Below are 24,807 nucleotides of genomic sequence, written 5' to 3'. Positions count from 1 at the left end.
TATAATTTTATACTATTTATACCAGGATAGAAACTACCACAATGCCTGGCACATTATAGGTGATCAATACACAGTTAGTTCCTTCCTTTTGTCTCTCTTAAACATACAGGATTATGCTGATAAATTGACAGAAAAATCTATGTACAACTTCTATGTAAACCATCAAGTCCAATGAAAATACAGGGTACTAAAAAAAAAAAAGTTTTATTGAGATATGAAACCCTATACCTCTCAACCATAATGCCCCCTTTGCTCTCTCCACCTTCCTCCTCAGCTCCTGCCTATCACTAATCTATGTCCTGTCTCTCTGGGTCTGTACCTTCAGGAACTTTCATTTAAATAGAATCATAAAATAAGTGGTCCTTTGTGACCACCTTCTCTCACTGAGCCTGTTGTCAAGGTTCATCCACATTGTAGCACCTATCAGTACTTGATTCCCTTTTACGGCCACACACTATTCTGTTGTGTGCATCATTGCTATTAAAGGCATTTACTTGCTTCATAGACTGTTAGAGCTGGGAAAAAACTTTAGAGACTGAATATAAACCCTACCCATGTTACTGATAAAGAGACTGTGGCCTTGAGACGAAAGAGCCTCGCCAAGGTCACCCAGCTGGCTGGTAGAAGAGCCTGTAAAGCTCTCCGCTTGGTCCCTCTTACTTCACTCCACAAAGTATGACTGGAAACATAATTCAAAGTGCACGGCTTATTGATGATGGACCAGTAGGATCATCTCTGCAGATATTAGCCTAACATCATTCATTCGGCACACATATGTTGGCTGAACCGTTGCACAGGACACTGTGTGAAGTGCTGGAGACCTACAGGGAACAGGCCAGAGAAGATCCCTGCCCTTTTCCCCAGGTATACACTCTCCCGGGGAGGCAGAAATAAACCAGTAAACTGTTAAATGGCAAAAATAACTGTACGCTGTATAAAGTGCCATGAAGGAAACAAACAAAGGACTAAGCCAGATGATCATGTGAAGATCATAAGGTGGCAGTGGCAGGGGCAGTGGGTGGAGGGTCTCTGTACAGCTAGTCATAGGGGATTTGGGCAGGAAAGGCCTCTCCAAGTTGGGAGCATTTAGGCTGGGGCCTGGAGGAGGAGAAGGGCCAATTTCGTCAATATTGGGAGGAAGAAGGTGCCAGACAAAGGGCAGAATGCAGGCAAGAATCCTGAGGCAGGAAACAGCTTGATGTGTTGGGAGAGCTAAGTGAGTGGGGCAAGGTGAGTGAGTGAGTGTGTGGTGTGGTATGAGGCTAGAGGGGAGGCCCCAGTCAGGATGGAGGCCTTTTGGCCCGTTCTATCATGACTACCCTCTCTGAGTAACCCATGTCAGAAGGACCTGTGGGAAAGGAGATCAGTAGCTTCCAGTTTCCTTCCAGTGGATTAAACTCCACTGACCACAGGAAGCTACAGGAGACCCGAGTCTCTGTAGCAAACACCTCCAAAGACAAGAGAACTGCATCTTGGGTAAGGGTGATGGAACTATGTATCACCCTTGGGATGAATCATAAGATAGAGAAAACAGAGGGAAATGAGAAAATACAGACATATTAATAAGGAAGTGGTTAAATGGTTATGGTATAGCCACATGGTAGAACACAATTCAAGTGGCAAAAAGAACGCAGTTAACTCTTTCAGTACTGAACTGGAAAGCTCTCCAGTTAATTTCTAAGCAAACAGACAAGCAAAACAAAACAAGGTATATAGTTGTATGTATATCATACCATTTATGTAAAAAAAAAAAACCAAAAAAACAAAAAAAAGAAAGGCAGGAAAGATAACACGGAGTTGCTCATATATACCTAAGATCTCTCTAGAAGGATACACATAAAATATATCTAGGCGGGGTTTACTTGTTTGTCTCTGTCTTCCCCCACCCCCTGAGAATGAACGTATCCTTGGAGGAAGGACAAGGGTCTCATCCATCCTGTTTACCACTGTATCCCCGTCAGTTGCAAGTGGGGGCTGGGGGGTAGAGGCAACAGAAGGGAGAGTCCTCAGAGTCTCCTCTTACACGGTTTCCAGGTTTGACGCATGGGAATGTATTTCTTATTCAAAGAAATTAAATAAAACATGAAAACAAAGAAAAGGCAATGAGGAGTCCCCATCTGCCGACCAAACCCCAATGTTCCTTCCAGCCCACCCTGCCCCTCAGCCCCTGAGTAAGCTGACCTTTAGGGAGGTCAGTTTGTCCTCCTGGAGAACTGGGTGCTCACTGGTCCTTAGGCAGGTTTCACTCCTAACGATGGTTGTGACAGTCTAGTGGCCAAAGAAATTGTCCAGGGAGTTCAGAATTAATTTTGATTCTCAAATGCTAGCCATCAAAAGATCTCTCCCTCCAGAACTACCATGGGAAGGATGAACAAATGAATAATGAATAATTATTTGAACAAATGAACAAATGAATAATTATTGAATGGGTATCACACTCCAGTTAGTTGTCCAGCAGTGGGCAAAGCTCCTCTGGGTTATCAATCGGTGTAAATGGGGAGACTAACTCAGAGGAACTCATGTCCTTGCCTTCAACCTCACAGTTTCTCAACCTCAGCACTATTGACCTTCTGGGATGAATAATTTCTTGTTGTGGGGGCTGCCCTGTGCATTGCAAAATGTGTCATAACATCCTTGGCCTCTACGACCAGACGCCAGTACCATAACCCTCACTGCAGCCAGCACAACCAAAAATGTCTCTGGACATGGTCAACTGTCGCTTGACGAACGAAATCACCCCAGGGTGAGAACCACTGTTCCCATCCCTGCGTTCCCAGGCAACTGCTTTGTCTTCCCAAGAAGCTGGTGTTCCCCTCTGCCTCTATCCCAGCTGGGCCACCACAGAGGCTGGGAGTTGACTGAACTTCACTGTGGGAGAGTTCCCTGAGTTTCAGATGCACCAACCAATCCAACTTCCTGGGAAAACCCTCTGTATGGCAAGCTAGCGGGATCAGATTTTTTTCATAACAATCTGTCCATGAGAAGCTCCCATGCCTAACAGGCTGGGGCTATAAAAAGGCGTCCCCAAAGCAGGCTGATAATTGAAGGAGTACATACTCAGGCTGGCCAACTGCCCACTCTACAGCACCTAGGAAAGCAAATGTCGCTTCCTCCTATGGTTATTTCCTGCCAGGGGACAGGGACAGAGGAAGTGCATGAGGGGTCATTGTGTAACAAACAGGGGGATGGTGGGCACGCCTGCCATCATCTCTCCTTCTCTCAAGAACATAATTCCCAAAGGACAGCTTTCTTTGGAGGGCAAAGAAAAAGGAACTGTATTTCAATGTTTTGATTAATTTGAGGCTCATCCTTGAGGGCACTGCAAAATGAATGAGCAGAATTTTCCATGGCTAACTGTCCTGGCCGCCAGGTCCTATCGCCAAAGCTTTAGTGTTTATTTACTTTTGCTCGTGTTATTTTTATTTCAGTTCAGCTGCAGCTCAGTGCGGAAAGCGTGGGGGAGGTGTATATAAAGAGTACCGAGACTGGCCAGTACTTGGCCATGGACACCGACGGGCTTTTGTACGGCTCAGTAAGTATGAGGCTGACATGCTTCCAGACACGGCCAGGGTTGGAGGTTTCCAGAAATCTTGTTACGTTGAGTGATGCAAAGTGTAAAGCAGCAATTAGTCTCTGTTTGTTATTTTTTCCAGCAAGATTCCCACCCTCTACCCTGCTTTATTTTAGGCTCAGACATGAAAGAGCTTCTTGTGATATTCTCTCAAAATACTCGAATGAATTATCACGGAGACACAGAGGAGACATTGACTGAAATTTTAGTAACGCACCAGTCAGTCATTTCAGAATACCTATTCCCATTTCATTCATTCACTCCAAACATGTTTCTGGAGCACCACCACACTCTCTATGCTTTTCACAAAAATTATCAAGCCCGGACTCTAGCATGGGATACGTCATCCAACAAACATGTATTGAGTGCCTCCTGTGTCTAAGTATGAAGGGCTGTGAAGACAAATGAGCCACATCCCTGTCCTTGAGAAGCACGGTCTTAGAGTTTATTCAGTAGCTAAAAATCCTCAACATCTTCTACTCCCTCTCTCTCCTGGTTGATGTTTGATACAGGTTTGACTCAGTACATACTGATCTTTGTGAGAAAAGAATAGAAACAGACCATCTGATTTTGCCCCTCGTGGTACCTTTGGTAAAAGATCTCAATGGAAAGAGAACTAAAGCCAATGGACACAAGTTTTGAAATTATTTCTCAATTTCAATGATCCTCTCTCTTTATCCTAACAACTGATCATTGAGACTTGGCCAGACTCCTTTTTTTCCCTTTTGGAGATGTCTACAAAAAGGCAGTGGTAGGAGGGGGTTGGTCTGAGGCTCTCTTTAACTTAAATGAAATTGCCAACTGGTAGCAGGCACAGAAAACTGTCTCCCGAAGCTGTAACTTCAGCCAGGGTTTGGGATGTGAATATAGTGTGACTTGTAGCTCCTGCTACAAGTCACGAGCAATGGGCCACCTCCTGTAGCCTGTTTGCTGAAATCTGTATCAAATGGGACAACTTTAAAGAGTTTGGAGCTAGACTTTGACTGCTACATGGAAGCACATTTTTCTTTTTATTCATTCATTCATTTGAGAAAGAGAGAGAGAGCACAAGTGGGGGAGAGGGGCAGATGGGGGGAGGGAGAGAGAGAGAGAGAGAGAGAGAGAGAGAGAGAGAGAGAGAGAGAGAATCCCAAGCAGGCTCCATACTCAGTGCAGAGCCCAATGTGGGACTCAATCCCACGACTGTGGGATCATGACCCAAGCCAAAATCAAGAGTCAGATGCTCAACAGACTGAGCCACCCAGGTGGCCCTTGAAGTAGATTTTTCTTAAAGGTGGTTCTTCCGGTTGGTAATAAAATCAATCAACCAACCAACCAATCACTGAATCTTGGACTCACAACTGAATCTCAATTCTCTGCAACTTCAGCAAGTTACTTGCCCACTCTAAGCCTTCTCTAAAATAAGGATAGTAATGGATGGTCACTACCACACACAGGGGTTAAGAGGGGTCAGAGAGACAATGCACAGAACCCACCCACCAATGTTGCTGGCAAATGGGGGAGGTGCTTCATCAGTGAGAGCTAGAAGACAAATAAGTTTATAAATCCCTTATCCTCATTATTTCCTAGGTTATATTTATAGTTTATGGCTTTTCCTCTTTTAAATCCATTTTGATGCTTATTATAACCTTCTTTTATTTGTATAAAAATATTGAGGAAGAACACCCAAACCCAATTTCCTTTAGGCTCCCATCATAGTCCTGGCCATCACTGTGCTTCACCTGAAATATTGAGGGTAATCTTAATATATTATGCCTAATAATTGATATACTTCTCCATTAATAAATTACAATTTCTAAAATATCTCAGAGCTCTACCTCATGCTCTCAGGCAGTTTTAGGTATTAATCCATCTTGATATAAATGTTTATGTCTGTGGAAAGGACATATTATTTTTAAAACTAATGAAATATTTTCTATTAATCATGAAAGGTTATATAAAATAATGACATATTTTAGATTTCATAATGAAAGGATACATATATATCAAAACATTAATGCATTTATCTCTAGGGGTGATAAGTAGCCAATTTTATAATATGTGAATGCCTTCCTGTATTTCCCAAATTTCCTACAGTGGATATATGTCACCCAAATAGTTGAGGGGAAAACAGCATGCTAAAATATAAAAAAAGAAAATAATTTTTAAAATAGTCATGAATCAACTGTGCATCTCCAGGCTGCTGGCAATGCACCAAGCGCTTAACAACCCCTGACAAATCCTGGTGGGGTTGGGCTGGAGCATCTCCGAGCTGGCCTGCTGACTCAGCCTGTGACTCAGCCATTCTGAGTGTGTCGACCGCTCTAGTTCAATGGAGACATCAGGTGAGGGATGTGGCCACCCTCAGCTTCGTCACAGAACACAGGCCTGACGCCCACTGAGGGGTGTCATGGGGTACCCTCCCTACAGGGGAGTGGGCAACCCACACAGGTCCAAAACTTCCTACCTCCTCCCACACCTGACACTGTGCAGCAAACACTAACGTCTGGATACGTTCCTCTAGAGGCAGCAGAGTCACCCAGCTAAATATTACAACTATGTCCCGTCTTATTCTAAAATGACCCAAAGTGTCTCACCCAGTTGTCAGTGCCCCTAGACTGCAAATGAATAAGAAGCAGGAAGCTTCCTGTTACGTAGTTCCTTACTAATCAAAGGGAACTTTACAGACTGCTTTCTACAATCTCAAGAATCAAGTTAAGCTCACCACCTTGCTGGCGAGCCCCTGTAATTTACAAGGCTCTGTGTCTGGGGGTGGGGAGACACAAAGCTGACAAGACTCCACCTCTTCCCTAAGTAGGGCTCACAGTCAAGTACACAAACATGCCCACAAATTAAGAATAATGAAGAAGAAGCCTGGAAACCACCTGAAAGGGAATCAACAACCACTGTGGGGGAAGAGACAATACAGAGATCACATGCCTTAGAACAGGAGCAAAGTCAGTATACAGCATAAGTATTTTACATCCAAATATAATAAATGTATTCTAAAATCTTGACAAATAGGAAGTTCAAATTCCTGGGGCTCTTCCCACTCTCCAACCAATGAACTCCCAGTGAAACAGTAATCATTGGTAGATATTTTTAAAGCAACTGTACTATTTAATATGTTATAGCACTCTTTCCAGCTTGATAAATTGGAAGCTGCCCTCAATTCCACTGTAGGGATGTACCACTACCTACTTGAACCAATCACCTTTCCATGAAGATTTAGGTTGCTTCGAATGTTACCATTACGTGCAATCCTGCAAAGACCATCGTTGAAAATACTGTTTTACCCTTGCCCAAGTATCTCCTAAGGGTCAATTCCTACCAATGGAATTGCTGGGTCAAAGGTAATACATATTGCCTAACTACCCTCAGAAAATGTCCACCAATTTATCTCACAACAGTGCATGCAAGTGTCTATTTCCTATGCTCTCACCAATATTAAGCATTGTAAATCTTTTTGTTCTTTGCAGTTATTATAGCCAACATGTTAAATCATTTTTAACTTGTATTATCTTGTGAGATTAAATGTTTTCATAGCTTTATTTTCCATTTTTTAAAAAAGAAATTAGAGCAGGGGTGTCTGAGTGGCTCAGTTGGTTAAGTGTCTGACTCTTGGTTTCAGCTCAGGTCAGGATCTCACCGTTTGTGGGATGGAGCCCTGCACTGGTCTCCACACTGATGGTGCAGAGTCTGCTGGGGATTCTCTCTCTCTCCCTCTCTCTCTCTGCCCCTCCCCTGCTTGTGTTCTCTCTCTCTCTCAAAATAAATAAAGAAACTTAAAAAAAAGCAGATATGGGGTGCCTGGGTGGCTCAGTTTGTTGAGTGTCTGACTTGGGCACAGGTCATGATCTCATGGTTCATGAGTTCAAGTCCCACGTCAGGCTCTGTGCTGACAGCTCGGAGCCTGGAGCCTGCTTCAGATTCTGGGTCTCCATCTCTCTCTGCCCCTCCTCTGCTTGTGCTCTCTCTCTCCCTGTCTCTCTCTCTCTCTCTCTCAAAATAAATAAACATTTAAAAAGGCAGCTATACCGCCATTTTGGTAACATCATCAGTCTATATCCATATGTCCTTATCCATGTCTGTTTGTGTATATGTACATAAAGACATGAGGAAGTATGTTAATCGACTGTTACCAGTTCCTTATATCTGGGTGGGTGGCTTTGGGCAGTTTTTAAATTTTTTCTTTCTTTTTTTTAAAGTTGTGATTTTTAAAAAGCACAATTCTTCGTATAAGTAGATCTGTTTATACACAGGAAAAAATAAAGGTATTTTCATTTTTAAAATAACTTTAACTTCCAGGATATGTTTTATGCTTAAGACACATTTTGTGCAAGGATTTATATTCATGACAGCACTAAGGTAAAAATCCTGATATTGTTAGTGAAAATCATCAGGATATAAAATAATATTAGCAGGTTTTCATTTATCCTTCAAGCCTAAACTTAAAACTCCCCACCATATCACAGTCTGATTTTACCTATTTGGGCTGTTTTTCATGGTCATGTCCATGTACCAGGACTTTACAGAGACAAAAGGCCCAGCCCTGCCCTTAACGTGCTCATGGTCATTCAGGATCTCCCCAAGGGGGAAACTTTAGGGTCCTGAGGACAGCAAATGGAAGGGGATCTTACAAAAACAGCAAATGTATTTTTTTTAACACTAAGCTCTTTTTATTTTTTTTAAGTTTATTTATTTTGAGAGAGAGAGAAAGCCCAAGTCAAGGAGGGGCAAAGAGAGAGAGAGAGAGAGAGAGAGAGAGAGAGAGAGAGAGAGAGAGAGAGAGAGAGAATCCCAAGCAGGCTCCACACAGTTGGTGCAGAGCCCGATGTGGGGTTTGAACCCAGGAACTGTGAGATCATGATCTGAGCCAAAGTCAGACGCTTAACTGACTGAGCCACCCAGGCGCCCCGATAGCAAATGTATTTTATTTTATTAACACAATTTTTTTAATGTTTATTTATCTTTGAGAGAGAGACAGAGCACAAGTTGGGGAGGGGCAGAGAGAGGGAAGGAGATATAGAATCCGAAGCAGGACCCAGGGCTCATTATGTGCTGGGTCCTACTCTATGTCCTCATTACCACCCTCAGATATAGGTTCCACTATTATCTCAATTTTCCTGAAGAAGAAACCGAAGCATAAAGAGCCTCAGTGAACTCGCCCAAGGCCACACGGCTAGTAAACAGAGAAACTTCACTGAAAACTAATCACTAGTAATTCTACTCTCTTGCCGTTGTATCTTTTTAGCAGACACCAAATGAGGAATGCTTGTTCCTGGAAAGGCTGGAAGAAAACCATTACAACACCTACACATCCAAGAAGCACGCAGAAAAGAATTGGTTTGTGGGTCTCAAGAAGAATGGAAGCTGCAAACGCGGTCCCCGGACTCACTATGGCCAGAAGGCAATTTTGTTTCTCCCCCTGCCAGTCTCCTCTGATTAAAGAAATCTCTCCTGGGTGCTGACCACTTGAGAGGAGGTCCTCACCCAGCTGACCCCAGGTTGTCCCCTTGACTATTGGCTGCACTAACCCCTGGCCCACAGAGCCTGAAATTGTAAGCAGTGCGCTTCCAAATGCCCAGTTCACTTTTTTGCAGAGCCTTTTACCCCAGCACAGTTTTGAACAGAGGGATCAAATAGCTCCTAGGGGCCAACTGGGTGGCCAGTCTGGGTGTGTGGATGCCCAGTTGCCTCTGGGCACCTGCTGCAGGCTGAGCCTCTCAATGCAAAGGCGGGGCCAAATGAAGTGTGTTCAGGGAGCTGCCAGGGTCATTAGTAACCGCATACAATTCCCTCTACTGAGAAAATCCTGTCTGTGATTCCCCGAAACACTTGGCATGATGCCCTTTCGTCCTTTCAACACCCCACAAATATTAGCAGGGAAGCTTATGGCTAGGTTAGGGGAAGGCAGTGTTCCATGAGTAGAAACTAGGATGAAGAAAATCTCCCCTTGAGAACAGAAGGGATTAAAATGGCAAGGGGAGACTGGGTTCTGGTGGGCTCTCAGTGTAGAATAAATGAAGGATGGGAGCTTCAGCCCACAGGAAAGCAGAATAAATGCATAGCATTGGGAGTCATTACAATGCCGTGACTTTCCCAAGATAATTCGGCAGCAGGAAGCCCCTGGATGATGTCAGATGGACAGCATGAGAAGTGGGTTCTTGATAAAAGCAAAAACATCAGATATTGGTAAATTCATTTGGGTCTGGGGTGTGGGAGTGCTGAGAAAGAAAGGCAACGTGGGCTGAGGGGATGATTTCCTCTAAAGAGGTTGATTCCAGAAGTGAGAAGGAAAGATGGAGGGACACCATGACTGTGCCTGGTCCCCAGAAAGCAGAGGCTTTGGGGTCCCAGGCAATGCTTACAAATCACATGCAGATCGTGTTTGAGTGTAGGTTCTGATTCAGTGGTTCTGGGGTGCAGTCTGTGCATTTCTAACAAGCCCCCAGGTGCTACAGATGCTGCTGTTTCCTCTTGCACCCCCCCCCCATACTTAAAGTAGCAGAGTCCTGAAGCATGCTGTCCAAAGGAAGGGGGCCCAAGGCCCCCGAGCCTCTCTTGCCTTGCCCATAAAAAACGCATACCCCACGAGTCTTCCTGAACACTCAGGCAGCATCAGGAGCAGTTAGGCCCGTGCTAAGGAACATGGATTTAAGGCGCTTTGGCCCAGTGCCTATAAAATACCCATTCAGAATATATACAAAAGCATACTTCAAAAATGTTAAACCCTCACAAACAGCTTTTCTCAAGAGACCATTTGTGTTACGATTACTTGTATAAATATGCTTCCTGCTTAGAGTAAACTTGACCCAAGTGGCTAGCAAATTAGAAACAACATTCATCTCTGACATATGATACTGTTGCCATGTAAAGGTCTTTAATAGGCCATTTAAATTTACTGTGAGACTGTATGTTTTAATCACATTTATAAATATGTAGCTCAAAGGCAGTTAACTGATTAGCATTCAGCCACTGAGAATGATAATCATAGGACATGATGTATAAGCTCCTCAATTATCTACTACTTGTACTACATTTACCTATAAAAAGAGATTGTACTTTGTTTTCAATTGTGGTATTACAAGTTTTCCTTTGAAAACAGGGACGCTTAAGCAACAAGAGGGTAACTGTGGATACAAACTGATGAGAATATTAGCTCATGTTCTAAGGAACTGACATTATTAACGGAAAAAATAACTCCTTATAATTGCATTGTCATATTTATGATAAAAAAAAAAAAGATGGTTTGTGAAGGTTCAAAACAATATAGTGCAATTGAGGAACCAAACTAAGTTAATGCTGCGATTAATAATATCATTCTGCATTTGTACAGAAAAACGACTTCAGAACTTTGTTTTTGTAACTTGGATAAGACCATTCTACTTTATTTTAGTAAATCCTTCCAGGCAAGCTGGAGATAGTGCAGTGTGGTTTAACATTTCTTTACTATGAAGATTTGGCCAGAAAAGGGTATGCAGAGAGGAAATCTAAGATATATAATGGTCCATAATTTTTAGGGTATGAATCAAATTCAAATATAACATTAGCCAAGAAAAATTAAACGTTGCTAACAGATGAGATGGAAGCTTGTGGTTTCAAAGACCCAAAGCAGTTAGAAGAAACACTATCATGGCCTTGCCAGCCTCCACCCGGTCATCATTCATATATTCATTCACTGAGTATTTTTTTCAGTGCCTACTGTGTGTCAGGCACTGTACTGGGTACCGGGGCACCCGGAAACAATGTCTGTCTGGTTTTCTGCTGTATTCTCTCCCAGGGCATTATATTTATGATGAAAGATGCTGTGGATTCATTTATTTCAGCCAAGTTAAAAACAGAGACTTTGTAGGTTGCTGCTGAATAAACAGCAAGTCCCAGAAACCCAGGTTCTGGAAGAATTTGCAATACCCAGTATAAGATAACCCCCATCAAAGTATCCGAGGACCTGGCCAGGTAAACCCAATATTTCCAACTGTAGAACCATGACAGCTTTAGGAGGACCGGTTTCAAGTTGGGAAAAGAGCCTGTCAGATCTTGTAAGAAGGAAGTAGGTGGCAGTTCCCTGCTCCATTCGAGTTCCTTACACACGGAGTGTTCCTGTTGCCCTCTCTCTCTTTTCCTTGAGTAAGTGAGGTAGCCATCTGCTTGTCACACGTCTCTCATGTGGATTCATTTTCAGGCCAACTGTTAAGAACTGCCTGATATTCTCTACAAAGGATCAGGAGCATTTACCGCTTTTGATTGTTTGCAAGATGGCGGTGGAGGTGGCAGTGATCTGTTTCCTTGGAAGGGATAGTTAGAGCCTCCCCCGGCCAACAGTGTGTGCTTACCAAAAACTGACTACCGCATCATACGTTACTAAAGATGGAGGTCCTCGCTTTGTGTCAGAGGCAGTGGAGCCCAGCTCCCCAGCCTTGTTAGAATAGACTGCCTAAAAGAACCGAGCCCATGGGCTGCGAAGCAGACCTCTGATGAAGAAGACACCTGTCATTTTACATCACTGTCTCTTTAATTTTGGCACCCTGCAAGTATTAATAAACGTTCCACTAAAAGGCGATAATGTCTCTCTGAGTTTGGGAACATCACGATGTCTCATCTTCCCGTGGAAGGTCTGTCCCAGGCATCCATCAGGTGTGGCTGCTTTGTGTTCGACACATAGCTTGTCACTGGAAGGGAGACCTTACAGGCTGACAGGAAAAGCTAAGGTAGAAACATTTTTCATTTTGTTTGGAAACCTAAGGCAATATTAGTGTTTTTCTAGGGATACATCAGGGAGGTATATTCCGGGAATTGAAGAACCAAGCACCATAATTAACTGACACTTCTCCTTCACAGTATAAATTATGAGAAAATATGAAAATATGCTACTATTGTACAGCTGACCAGCTTGTGCTAAAGCAAAGATACTGTGACCTGGGGAAAAAATGAAGGACTTTACAACTTTAAGTCAAGGACAAACGGGTTATCTCTTGCATCTCAAGCGTCTTGATGAAGGCTGATGGGTTTGCCCATCAGATCTTCTGAAACTGTTATCATACTACACAACATCTCTTTAAGTAAACTTGTCAACCTTCTGACTTCTTATTCTTAGGAGAAAGTATACTGTTGCCTAGACCTTGTGGCAGAATCAGATCATGCCCACAAACACTGACACATATACACACACATTTACACCGGCTCTCACACACGTACACGCACACAAGCACGTGCACGAATTAAAAAGCGTTGTGCAGTGTTTGTCCCTTCTACGAATTACATGCCAAAATCAATCCCTCCTTTTCCTTTCAAAGTCACCTAAACCTCTTATTTTCCTGCTTTTTGGAGTTTGATCCACTGTAAGAACTACATTTTCCATCACAACCCACCACATGCCTACCCTCACACATACACACAACTGAAACAAAGAAGGTCAGGAAGCCATATATATATATATATATATATATATATATATATATATATATGATGCATTTTTTTCTCTTACATTCCACTAAAATATGCTGGTCAAAGATCCATTAAATTGGGTCACAACTCAATAGGTCACAACCACAGTTTTCTGAAAAAACTGGCTTAAAGCAACTGGTCTTCTTCCTTAAGATGACAAGACCCAATTAGGATCCTGCATTATGACTTCAGTGTTTTCAAAGATGCGGTTTGTTCAAAGACAAGGGGGACATCCTGTTACCCAGGAACCATCTGTTCCGAACGCCTGGTGAATTCTCTTAGTTGGTTTGCCACTAATCTTGCAGAATGAGTGTAAGGATGCTGGTCTCACAGGCACACACTGCTGCCTCTATTGTCCCCAATGCTGTCATCACGTTTCTGCTTGCACAGCCCTGAGGACTTTGGACCCCTCCCCTCCTTTGGAATTCTCATCATTGTGGGGCTGGAGGTCATCCCCTCCCCAACTTCTGCAGTCTTCACTTCATTACTCCCTCTTGCTCCCCTACCTCCAAATTCCTATCTTATAACCTTTTCTTAAATTTGTTTTAACATTTACTCATTTTTGAGAGACAGAGCACAAGTTGGGGAGGGAAGAGACCCAGAATCCAAAGCAGGCTCCAGGCTCCGAGCTGTCAGCACAGAGCCCGATGCGGGGCTCAAACTCACAGACAGTGAGATCATGATCTGAGCTGAAGTGGGGCGCTTAACTGACTGAGCCGCCCAGGCACCTCTATAACCATTTCCAAACAAGACATGAAAAGTAGACTGAGCCAGGAGAAGGCTAGGTGCCCAGGATCTCTGACCATCCCCGCCAGCCTCCATCACTTTCTGGCAACTGCTCTCTGACCTACCAGAAGAGTTTGCCACCCATAACTCGGTGATAAGATAAACACCATTGCTACTGGAATGCATCTTCTACAGGGATTCAAAATTTTTCATCTTTGCTGAACCAACTGAAAACATAACTCTGTGCCCCAAGTGTTTGAGAGGGTTAGGCTGGCTGAGCATTGGCCTCTTATGGGTGAACTTGACAACAAAAGACAAACATATAATAAAGTCGTTGCCTTCCATATTTATCTGAGTGACAGACAGCCTATCTGCCATGGGGTGGGAAGGGGAGGGGAGGGGAACCCTAACCATAAGTGCTCTTGTGTCACTGTCACATTGAGGAGTATGGTAATAGTGACACATCAAACAACTGCACTTTCACAAATTAAAAAAAAAAATTATTTGTAGGAGCAGTAGTCCAATATAAGAATACTTAAGCCCAACCTAGCAGGTGGGACTTGTTTGTGTCTTCTCCATTTCAAAATCACTAGGCATTTGTTTGACAACCGTTAAAACTGAAATAATGGCTTGTGAAAAGTGGCACACCCCCTCCTTCCTCCTCCACTCCTTAAACCTGTCCTCTATGCCCAGAAAGAAACCCCCTTGTTATTGTACATAAAATTTATTCTAAAGCCCAGTTAGAGAACATAAGAGCTTGAGATCTCGGGATCTGACATAGGACCCTCTGGACCCCAGTGATTCATCTAACAGTCTCTGAAGTTACAAGGGAAATGTACTAAAGCATTACTGGGATCTTTCTGTATCATTGTACCTACTTTGCAGTTGATATATTGACCATGACATACTGCACTGTTAGCTTTCCACCCTAGTTATAAAATTAAAAAAGAAACCAGGTCACTCACAGCCTGAAGCTGGAGGTGGGTTTGCTTTATAAAAGCAAGTATTTTAGGACCTAGTTTGGGGGTCTTCTGACGGGGCTGAGAATGTCTGTGATGTGGGAAGGAGGTATTTCCTAAATTGCTTCCTTCCCTCTTAGCTACCCACTGTCACACAGGCTAAATTTACACATTTAGCAGCTAAACATTACTGTCTATTTTATTATATAACTAAGCAAAACCTCACCATGTCCTTCATGGGCTTTTCTATCAGCCTTAATGAAGCCTTGGGCATTCCTTGTTTGGAAGTGTGTTCAATTTCAGGACTTGGTTCGCTTAGTTGCAGTGTTTGGGGATGTAGGTGTAGACAGGCAGTTTGTGCAAGTTGTCACAGAGATGTGTATCGTTGGGGTTTTCATCCTTATTTTCCTGCCTGAAGAGAAATTTATTTTAGTCTCACCCAGGGATACAGAAGGGCAAGATGTTAGATTATTTTACTGATAGGCCTTGAACCAAAACTTTTTTTCTCCAAAATAAGTTTTAGGAATGTCATTGTATACTAACTTGCCTTGTCCAGACTGTAAAGACAAGACTGTTCATAGTTTGAGATGTCAACTATGCTGAGAGTTCAGTAGTGTCCTGTGGAAACGAACAGTATGATCTATGGGTTTCTCAAAACAAAACACTTGCATTACGAGCCGAGAGTCTGACCTGGGAAATGGTGCAGGTTTTAGGACTAGCCAGATTACTTCTGATAATACAGGATAAAATCGTAAATGCAGGGCAGATGTGCACAGGGGACAGATGAGAGAGAAACTTGTTTCCTTATTATCCTTGCTCCCTCTGGAACCTGTCCTAGAACCCAAGTGAAGAAGAGATATGGGTGTTATAGATTTCTTGAAAATGTGTAACTCTCAAGCAACCTGCACATTTGGAAAGAGTTTGATAGGGCAGAGGGCTACTCCATACAGTTGAGTTCTCAAGAATAAAGAGGAGCAATAAGGTGAAAGTGAAGCATTTTTCCTCAATCCCCTCACTAACGCATTCATTCATTGGTCATTTACTGAGTACCTGGCACTGAGATAGCAAGGGTCCGATCAGGAAACTGAAACCCACCAACAATGTGAACAGGGAAATTCTTTTTTTTTTTTTTTAATGTTTATTTTTGAGACAGAGAGAGACAGAGCAGGAACGGGGGAGGGTCAGAGAGAGAGAGATGGACACAGAATCCGAAGCAGGTTCCAGGCTCTGAGCTGTCAGCACAGAGTCCAACGTGGGGCTCGAACCCACGGACCGTGAGATCATGACCTGAGCCGAAGTGGGACACGTAACCGACTGAGCCACCCAGGCGCCCCATGAACAGGGAAATTGTAATGGCAAGAATTATTAACTAATAAAAAGAGATTAACTACTAAGGCGTTAAGGGATCTCTATGCAATACTGGAATAGCAGATGTAGGGAGTGGCTTCTATCCCAAGGCTAAGGAAATTAATCACAGAAGGAAGAAACTTGAGAGGGGGCCTTCTCTCAGGGATGAGATTCAGACTTCATTGGCAAAGGGGGTGGCTGTGGCCCAAGGATGGTGGGGGATCTCACTGTGGCGGTTCAGGGAGCTTCCCATTGGGGCGCTAGTGGAACCCTCTGGAAGCAGTTTGCAGAGCCAGTGTTGTGCAGGAGGCTGCCCGGTGGCCACAGTGCCATGGGAGCAAGAAGAAAAGCACAAGAACCCCAGAGACAAGCCCCTTCCCCTTGAGGTGTCCCTCCAGTGCCCTCTGCTGACAAACCCTAAGTTACATCAGCTGGTAAAGGAGAAGGGGTTCTAGGGCCCAGCTGCAGTGTCACAAAAACAAGGCAAAGAATGGATTCAGAGCAGAGAGACAACAGACTGACAACTGGCATAACCATGATGTAGTTACTCCACTAGACATAGATGAATACGTGTGGTCCTTGCCCTTAACGAGCTTATCGTAGTAGTGGATGGAGACAGACCCTAAAGGAAGGCATCCGTGGTTTTGGCTTTCTTCCCTTTAAAAAAAAAAAAAAATCACTATTTTCTAAGCCCTCTGAGCCTCTCCAAAGACCACCACGTTCTTTCAAGGTACTTTCTTTAAATATTTGCTATATTTTCCTATATTTGGTATTTTATTCTATCTTTTTCAGTGAAATAGTAAGGTAATTTGTGATTTTAAATCAACCCAAATCAGTGTAATATACATATACAGACACAGATACATATACATATACAGAAGATGGTAGCTTGGGAGTCAGAGCAACAGTTGCAATCCTGGCTCCTCTGTGTATTGACTTGGTAACTTTGGGCAAGTGACTTGATGTAGCTGCCCTCCATGACCTTCTGCATAAAATGAGGACCCAAAGAGTATCAGCTCTCACAAGCTTGTTGAGAGGGTCAAATGAAATGGAGGCATGCAAGTATCGTTAATGCAATATCTGACATACAAAAAGGATTAAAGTTTGCAATTATTTTAGAATAAATACAATTCTACATATTATAATAAGATAGGGCTAACGATGATCTTAGAGTCTCCACTTAGGTTCCCAGTGATTGTTTCCAGGAACTTACATTTAGAGAGATCTCGCCTTATAGCAATTCATTGGAAGAAGATGTAAAAGTCTTGACTGACCCCAAGCTTAACTTGTATATGGCACATCTTAAATGAAGTTTTACATGGGCACCTGGTGGCCCAGTTGTTTAAGTGTCTGACTTCGGCTCAGGTCATGATCTCACAGTCTGTGGGTTTGAGCCCCCCATGGGGCTCTGTGCTGACAGCTCCGAGCCTGGAACCTACTTCGGATTCTGTATCTCCCTCTCTCCGCCCCGTCCCTACTCGCACACTGTCTCTGTCTCTCAAAAATAAATAAACATTAAAACAATGAAGCTTTACAAATTAAAAAAAAAGTTATATAGAAGATCGCAAATGAATAGTGAGGGGCCAGAAAACCACGTATAAGAACAGAGCTGAGGAAACTATGTGTGATTGGTTAAGAGATTTAAAATGAGATGCTCTAGATCGCTTCAGATAGCTCAAGGGTTATTTTAGTTTTCTTGCTCCTGTAGTCAAAATGAATGCAGGTATTTAGAACTTGGCAGGGAAGGGGTTGGGTTCAGTATAAAGAAAAAAACCCATCAACTTCTGACAACTACAGCCATTCCAACCATGGGTGAAGCACAGCCACATTTAGCAGCTGATCTCTGCAACTCCTGGATTCAGAGACTGGACAGTCACTGGTGGTAGGCTCTGAGACGCATCGCCCAGGTCTCCCTCCAGAGATGAAGCCATCAGCACCCTTCAGGGATGGCCTAGGTGAAGAGAGATGCCTTGCCCGAGGGCACGCCCCTCGGAGGGGATCTGCGCAGGGGCATAATGGCCTGGATCCTCTGCTTCAGCTCTGGACAGTGCTCAAGGATCATTCTGGCTTCAGAACTTCTCAGTAAGTGCACCAAGGCTCCTACTGAGACCGCCTTACTTCTCCTTCTGCCCTATCCTGCTTCCTTCCCTTCCCGCATTAGGTGAAACCCTAATGACTTCCGGCAGGGCTAATCTTCACCTCAGAGTCTGCTTCTCAGGGAGCCCAGCCTGGGACAGTTACCTGCCCAGGATGCTAGAGGCACTACTCTGAGCAGGACAACTGCAAAGGTCACCTACAGCCCTGTGACTTGACAGAAGCCTTGGGCATCTGAAGATGAATGTTTTAAGTCTACAAAGATCCAATCTGTCTCCACTGTGAATCCATATGGGCGATCCTCAAGAGAAGTCTCAACCTTCTTTCGTACTGTTTGATCTATGGCCGGCCTGATGTCACTTAGGAGGGGCATGTGTTCAGTTACTACATTGTCCATTCAATCACTTGTCAAGTCTTTCAACAAATACTTATCAAGGCCCAAATATGCACCAAGCCTGGTAGGGACAATGGTGCCCAAAAGATCTCCTTTCTGGAGCTTATATTCCAGGGAGGAGAAGCATATCAACATATTTCCAAATTTCAGTCATTTGCATACTGCTTCCAAAACTGTTGCCTAAATGCCTATTGCCCAATCACCATACTTCTATTTCCTCTGGCTTATGGATGGTGGATTTGCAGTTTTATCTACTGTAGGCCCAATGTAAGCTAAAATGTTCACAGAAGGATAAGCCATTAGTATATAGATTTTTTTTAAATACACATTAAAATAAACACATAACTTTAAAATAAAATAAAAAATGAACACCTGCATATCATTTGTGCCATATATGTACCATACATTAAGAAGGAGTTTATAAAAAGATCACACAGAGAAATGTAAAATTGTAAGTGCGCCAGATGCTTACAAAGGAGAAGTATCCAGAATCTTCAGAATATATAACAAGGGGATTTAACTTACTTAAGGGCTTCCCAGAGGAAGTGAGCTGATATTTGAAAGAAGAGTAAGAGTTGAGTAGGTAAAGAAATACAGTGTGTGTTGTAAAGAACATTTCATATAGAGGCAGCAGCATATGCTAAGGTCCTGTGGCAGGAGGGAACACAATGCCAAAGAGACTCAAGTGTGGTGACCAAGGGATAGGGAGCATGTTGTAAATTGAGGCTAGTTGGCAAAGCAGAGGCCAGTGATGGAACAGGGCAGTTAGGTGGATTCCATTCTCCATCATCTGTAGAGAACCAAGTTGAAGCTATGTATACATAATCATTCTCTCCCCCTCTTTCTCTGTCCTACACAACTGAATGGTAACACTTCCCCAGACCCTCTGCCAAAGGACACAAATAAGCAGCATCACCAGGCATGGTTCTGGTCTGGGACTGTTAAATGTATTCCAGACTTGAAACTTGAGGGGCTGAGCTTATATTTGCTAAGTATTTCGACCTTTCCCCCAGGCTTTTATTCATTCCATCCAGCAGGTGGAGTACAGGAAAATGTTTTTCGTTCCCAACAAATCCCCTGATATCAAAAAGGAAGAGCAAGGTTTGCCAGCACAGTCAAGGGTGAGAGATAGAACAAGGAAGCAGTGATTGTGTATTTGAGTCTCATTCATATGGAAAACATGAACTAATTAGCTTCTTACTGCTGTGCTTCCAGAGATTCTGAATTTGACGTTTCTGTCCAAGTTTGGGGAGCTATGCTATTAATCAGTCCAAACACAAATGAAGCGGCTTAAAAAGAATCACATAACCAAAAACCACATCCTTCATAAGATAAAAAAACAAAAAAAAACCCAAAAAACAAAAACAAAAACCAGAAAGGCAACTTGGAAACTCTTCAGAGATGGTGCCAATTTCTGGGTTTGGAGGGGGGGTTTGGCTGGCTGGCGGAGATGTCTTAATCTGGGGATGAAAATAAAGAACGTAAATATATTTACACAGGTCTCATGAGGAAAACTCAACAGACCACATTGCCCTGTAGAGAGTGGTTTCTTAAAGTCCTACAGTCAAACAGTCACCTTGGGGGAAAGACAAAGAAACCAAAGAGACAGAAAGTGAATAGAGACAGAATAGATTATTTGGGGGGGCTCCAGATTCCGTAAGAAATATGAGTGATTCTTTACAAAAAGCATTCTGAATCAATCTCATCCCTTTTTCTGGAAGACACAGAGACCTGACTTCCTGACAAGCAAACACAGAAGACAGTTCCTGAATCTCCGCTATGGAGGGCGTTACTGAAACAGACATGGGGGGTGAGCACTCCACCACTTAGCTGGGGAACATGGTTTATAAACAAATCGTCAGAATGCAACATAAGAGAGCACTGAAAGAAATCCATGCAGGATGCTACAGGAGCACAGGTGGGAGGAAAAATTCTCTCCTGGGGCAGTCAGGGAAAGTTTTCCAAAGGAAGTAATGTTCAACTTGTGTCAGAAGAGCTGAGCAGGTGTGTACCAGGTGGGGAAGGGAGAAAAGGAAGCAGGACCATGGGGAGATAAGAGGAGGGAAGCAGGATGATGGACTGTCACCTCACTCATTGATAGGAACTGGAGAGTGCTCATAAAGGAGAGTCAAAGTCAGCCCTGAAAAGCTCCCAGAGATAGAAGTACCATCTCTCAGTGAGTAACTGGCATGCATTTGGGGGGCACCTGTGTCATATGAACACTGTGAATAATGAAGACCTGTGATCACATTCAGCCAGCCAAGTGTTTCCGGTACAAGAGGCTTGGGAAACAGGGAATACAGCAGACACCTGCCTCCTCTCACTCCCTAGGGAGCACATATGCATGGAGTAGAATGTCAGCAGCTCACCCACACAGATTTATTGTAATCTTTCTCCTTCCTCCCTCCCTCACCACCCCCTCTCTCTCCTGAGTTGGTAAAGGTGATTTCTTTTCAGTTAACTGTGTGTATGTGATGTCACTTTCCTTCCAGGTATAGGGCACAAGCTTGGAGTGACCCATCTCCACTCTTCAGGAGGTGGTTTCCATATCTCTAATACGGGGAGAATATGAAAACCTCCCTCATCAGGTTACTGTGAGCCTTAAATGAACCAATCGATGCGGACTGCACAGAACGCAAGGTAAGTGTTAATGATGACTGCTGTTACAATCACTCCAATCAGAGGAGAGGAGACAGCACACGTTAGGACAGAGAAATGCAAAGGAGAATGGCGTGTTTAAAGGATGGTGAGCGGCATAGCTAGCCAGAGGTGAAGCTGGTAAGGCAGACTCCGGGGAATTTGGGAAGGTGCTTTAAGGCAGGATGAAGCTTAAACTCTACGTTTGGGCAAGAAGGAACCAACGGAGACATTCTGCAAGTAGGTCATCACTCCACATTTCCATTAAACTGAGATAGCTCTGGCTATCGTGTGGAAAAGGTGGGAAAACCAGTCAGAAAGGTACTGTAAAGGTGTGGTCTTGGGCTGAGGAGATCCTGAATTGATGACAGCGGTGACGGTGATGATTTTCTTAGTGTTGGTTCTCCCAGACAGACCCTGAGACCACGACTTGGGTGCCGGCTGGGAGGAGATCCCAAGAAGCACAGGTGAGACAGGGATGGGAGAAGGGCCAACAAACAATGCCTCAGTGAACAGGTCACTGCTGTGGACAAATGAGGCTCAGTTCCCCTGGCAGCCTCTGGGGAACTGTGGAGAAGACACCTCAGAATTGCCCCAGTGATGAAAGTAGGATCCTTCTCCAAATAACGCCATCCTTCTCCAGTCAACGGCTTCCCCTGCCTGGAGGTGTAAATCTCAGCACTTTTGGGCTGCTGTGCCTCCAGACTGAGCAAACTTGTATAATACCCAAGGAAGTCCTTGGGCAGGGAAAAAAAAAAGAGAGAGAGGCAGGCTTTCGAGGGGAATGTGTTGGTTTGTATGGAGACAATCCATAGGTGCTATATGTAACCTCAGAAATAGCTGAAGAGATATGTAGCAGGAGATGATGATGATGATGATGATGTTGATGTTGATGTTGATGTTGATGATACTAGCTGCAGTAAGTAACCTTTTCTGAGTGCTTACCATGGGCCAGGCACAATGCTAAGCATTTCATTTAAATGCATTATCACAGGCTATCCTTACCACCCTTAGGAGGTGCTGGTGCTATTACTGAGCTCATTTTACAGACAGGGAAGCTGGAGCACTGAGCGGTATATGATGTGCCCAAAGTCACACAGCTAGGAGGTGCTGAAGCCCACGCTTGAGCTCATGTAGTCTGACTCCAGCACCCGTATCTTCCATCACCACTGCATACTGCCTCAAAAAGACTGGCAATGAGCTGGTTAGAAGAGATGAATCTGAGAATGATTTGGGACAGTGGTGTCCAATACGATAGCCACTAGCCACATGTGGCTATTGAATGCAAGGAAATGTGATTACTAGAACTGAACCATTGAAGTTTGAATTTTATTTCATTTTAATTAACATAGTTCTGCATGCCCAGAGACTAGTGCGTTGGACAGTGCAAATTTAGGAGGTGGAATACCCTGTCCCTGAAGAAGGTGAGGAATACTTACACCTTTACCAATATGGTGATGTCACAATGCATCTTGCCACGTGTCACAGTTAATTAATTACAAAGAGTACTTGAAATGCTGAAATTAATGAGTTTTTTATATCTAAGTAACAGTTTTAAAATCAAACTAATGCAGGTACATAGTTTAAAAAATACAGTATTAGAAAGTTTGTAACAATAGTAGCCCTTCCCATTGCACTTCTGTTTCCTGCTCTCTAGAACACAACCAATTTTATTTCTTCTAGATATTTCTCCTGATACTTAACTTCGTATTTCTAAACAGTATCTATTAAACAGTATCTATTAGTTTCATTCTCTGGAAGATACAGATTTAGCTTTTTACACTATACACCACCAGCCACAGACATAACTTCCACCCCATCCCGAGGCCCTTCCCATCCTGCCTATAGAGTCATACCACTAGTTAGTTCAAGATTCAATGTTTACATTACTAACGCATTGAAACTATTAGTTACATATAAGCCAGTGGATGATTTTGTCATTTTTCATACAAGTATCTTTCATTTCTTTCATTTTCATCTTATTCATCACTAATTTAACCCCAAACTTTCTGACAAACTCTAAAAAGACTCTAAATACAATCAACTACATGTTTTTATCAGTTCAATTTTCATTGAGATGTCCCTTCTGGAGCCCCCAGATCTGTGCCCCACAGCATTTGGCAGTGCTATCACCTTATGGCTTCCTGCCATTATTTTCCTGGGATTCCTTGTGCCTCTCTCTGCTTGAGATTTACTATTTCAGGATCCCATGCAACCTTCTTTCTTGACTTAGCCCCTTTCTGTTTAATATTTCCTCTAGTAGCTTTTTTCACAAATGGTAAATAGAAAGTTTCTTTTTAGAAGGTATTTCTGTCTTCTGTCTTCATTTGACAGTCTAGCTGGGTATGGAAGTCTCAGTTGTAAATTATTCTCCCTCACAAACATGAAGGCATTACTCTGTTGTCCCCTAAGCTACAGTGCTGCTGTAAGGAAGTATAATGTCATTTTGATTCCTGATCAATTGAATGTTACCTCTTTCTCTGGAAGTTTTCATCATCATCTCTGGCTCCAGTATTTGAAACATTATAATAATGTGCCTTGGTGTGGCTCTTGTTATACATCGTGGTAGATTAGTGGTGGACCCTTTCAGACTAGAAACACATGACTTTTGGTTCTAGAGAATTTTCTGGGAAAATTTCTTAGATAATTCTTTTTCTCTCCTACCCCTTATATACATACATGTTCTTTCCCTCTCTCTTGGTCCTATTTCTCTGGAGAATCCTGACTAATGCAATTTGTTAAGTATTAAAATAGTACTACAATTTTTTTAAAGAAAAGCCTCATTTTTAGAGATGCATGATAACATATTTAGGGGTAAAATATCATGATGTATATAATTTACAATGGTTCAGGAAACACATACACACACACACACACACACACACACACACACACAAGCAAGCGGGCAAAATGTTAACAACAAATAAATATAAGTGTATGGGAGTTTATTGTACTCTTCTTATTTTTTTTCTGTTCAAAACCTTCCAGAGTAGAAAGTCAAACCAATTAGAAAATAAAAAACCAGAGTAGTAAGTGGGAACTGACAGAATTGGGAATTCATCTCATTTCTCATGGTAAACAGATAGATTAAGTTTCAAAAGTTCATGGGGAGTGTGGTGGCGCAAGAGAGGTCTTGAGCTGGAGGTAAACAGAAACACAACTGAACCTACTGCTAACCAGGAGTTTCAAAGAGGTGTACTGTCAGCGAAAGGATGGATCGGGGGGGGGGGGGGGGGGGGGGGGTGGAGTCTACCTATTGGCCTGGAGATATGGCTGTTCTCAGCTCTGTAACATGAGAGAGGAAGGTGTCCCTCTAGGAATCTATAATCATGAGCCTAGCCCCAAGCAGAATTGGGCTACAAATTTACACTACCTGCCTCACCTAGGAACCCTTAGCCTTAGAAATTCATGTAAGACAATGGAACATGATAGTCTTTAGACACCAAGTACAAGCAAACAATCCAAAACTTGTTTATAAAAAGTTGAACAAGAGGAAGTCAGTAAACAAGAATTTAAGATGCTGTAATTATTGGATATTAACTGGATACAGACCAGAAATAGGTACATTTAAAGTGGTCAAATATATTTTTCAAAAGGGACTTACAATGTGACAAATAAAAAGACTATCATGAACACCAGGAAGATTTAACTCA

General features: G+C 43.0%; 1 protein-coding gene and 1 long non-coding RNA gene across 9 annotated transcripts in view; one reads left to right on the top strand and one right to left on the bottom strand.

The window, feature by feature from the left end:
• FGF1 (fibroblast growth factor 1) overlaps positions 1-12,113 on the top strand; it is a 110,765-nt gene extending 98,652 nt beyond the window's left edge. For 4 of the 8 annotated variants that reach the window (XM_030320477.1, XM_030320485.1, XM_030320494.1 and 1 more), the window contains 2 exons: positions 3,429-3,532; positions 8,805-12,111. In XM_030320477.1, coding sequence (XP_030176337.1) covers positions 3,429-3,532; positions 8,805-8,999 — 299 coding nt within the window. In that variant the 3' untranslated portion in view covers positions 9,000-12,111. Of the gene's footprint in view, positions 1-3,428; positions 3,533-8,804 lie in introns of all 8 variants that reach the window. The other 4 variants (XM_030320521.1, XM_030320510.1, XM_030320536.1 and 1 more) reach the window with 4 other exon arrangements.
• The window catches only part of LOC115517683, a 157,147-nt gene that overhangs the window by 110,544 nt on the left and 21,796 nt on the right, over positions 1-24,807 (bottom strand). The window lies entirely within an intron of this gene.

This window comes from Lynx canadensis, chromosome A1, assembly GCF_007474595.2.
Source record: "Lynx canadensis isolate LIC74 chromosome A1, mLynCan4.pri.v2, whole genome shotgun sequence".
NCBI classification, from domain to species: Eukaryota; Metazoa; Chordata; class Mammalia; order Carnivora; family Felidae; genus Lynx; species Lynx canadensis.
Note: the sequence above shows the minus strand (reverse complement) of the source record. Positions and strands in the feature narration are given on the sequence as shown.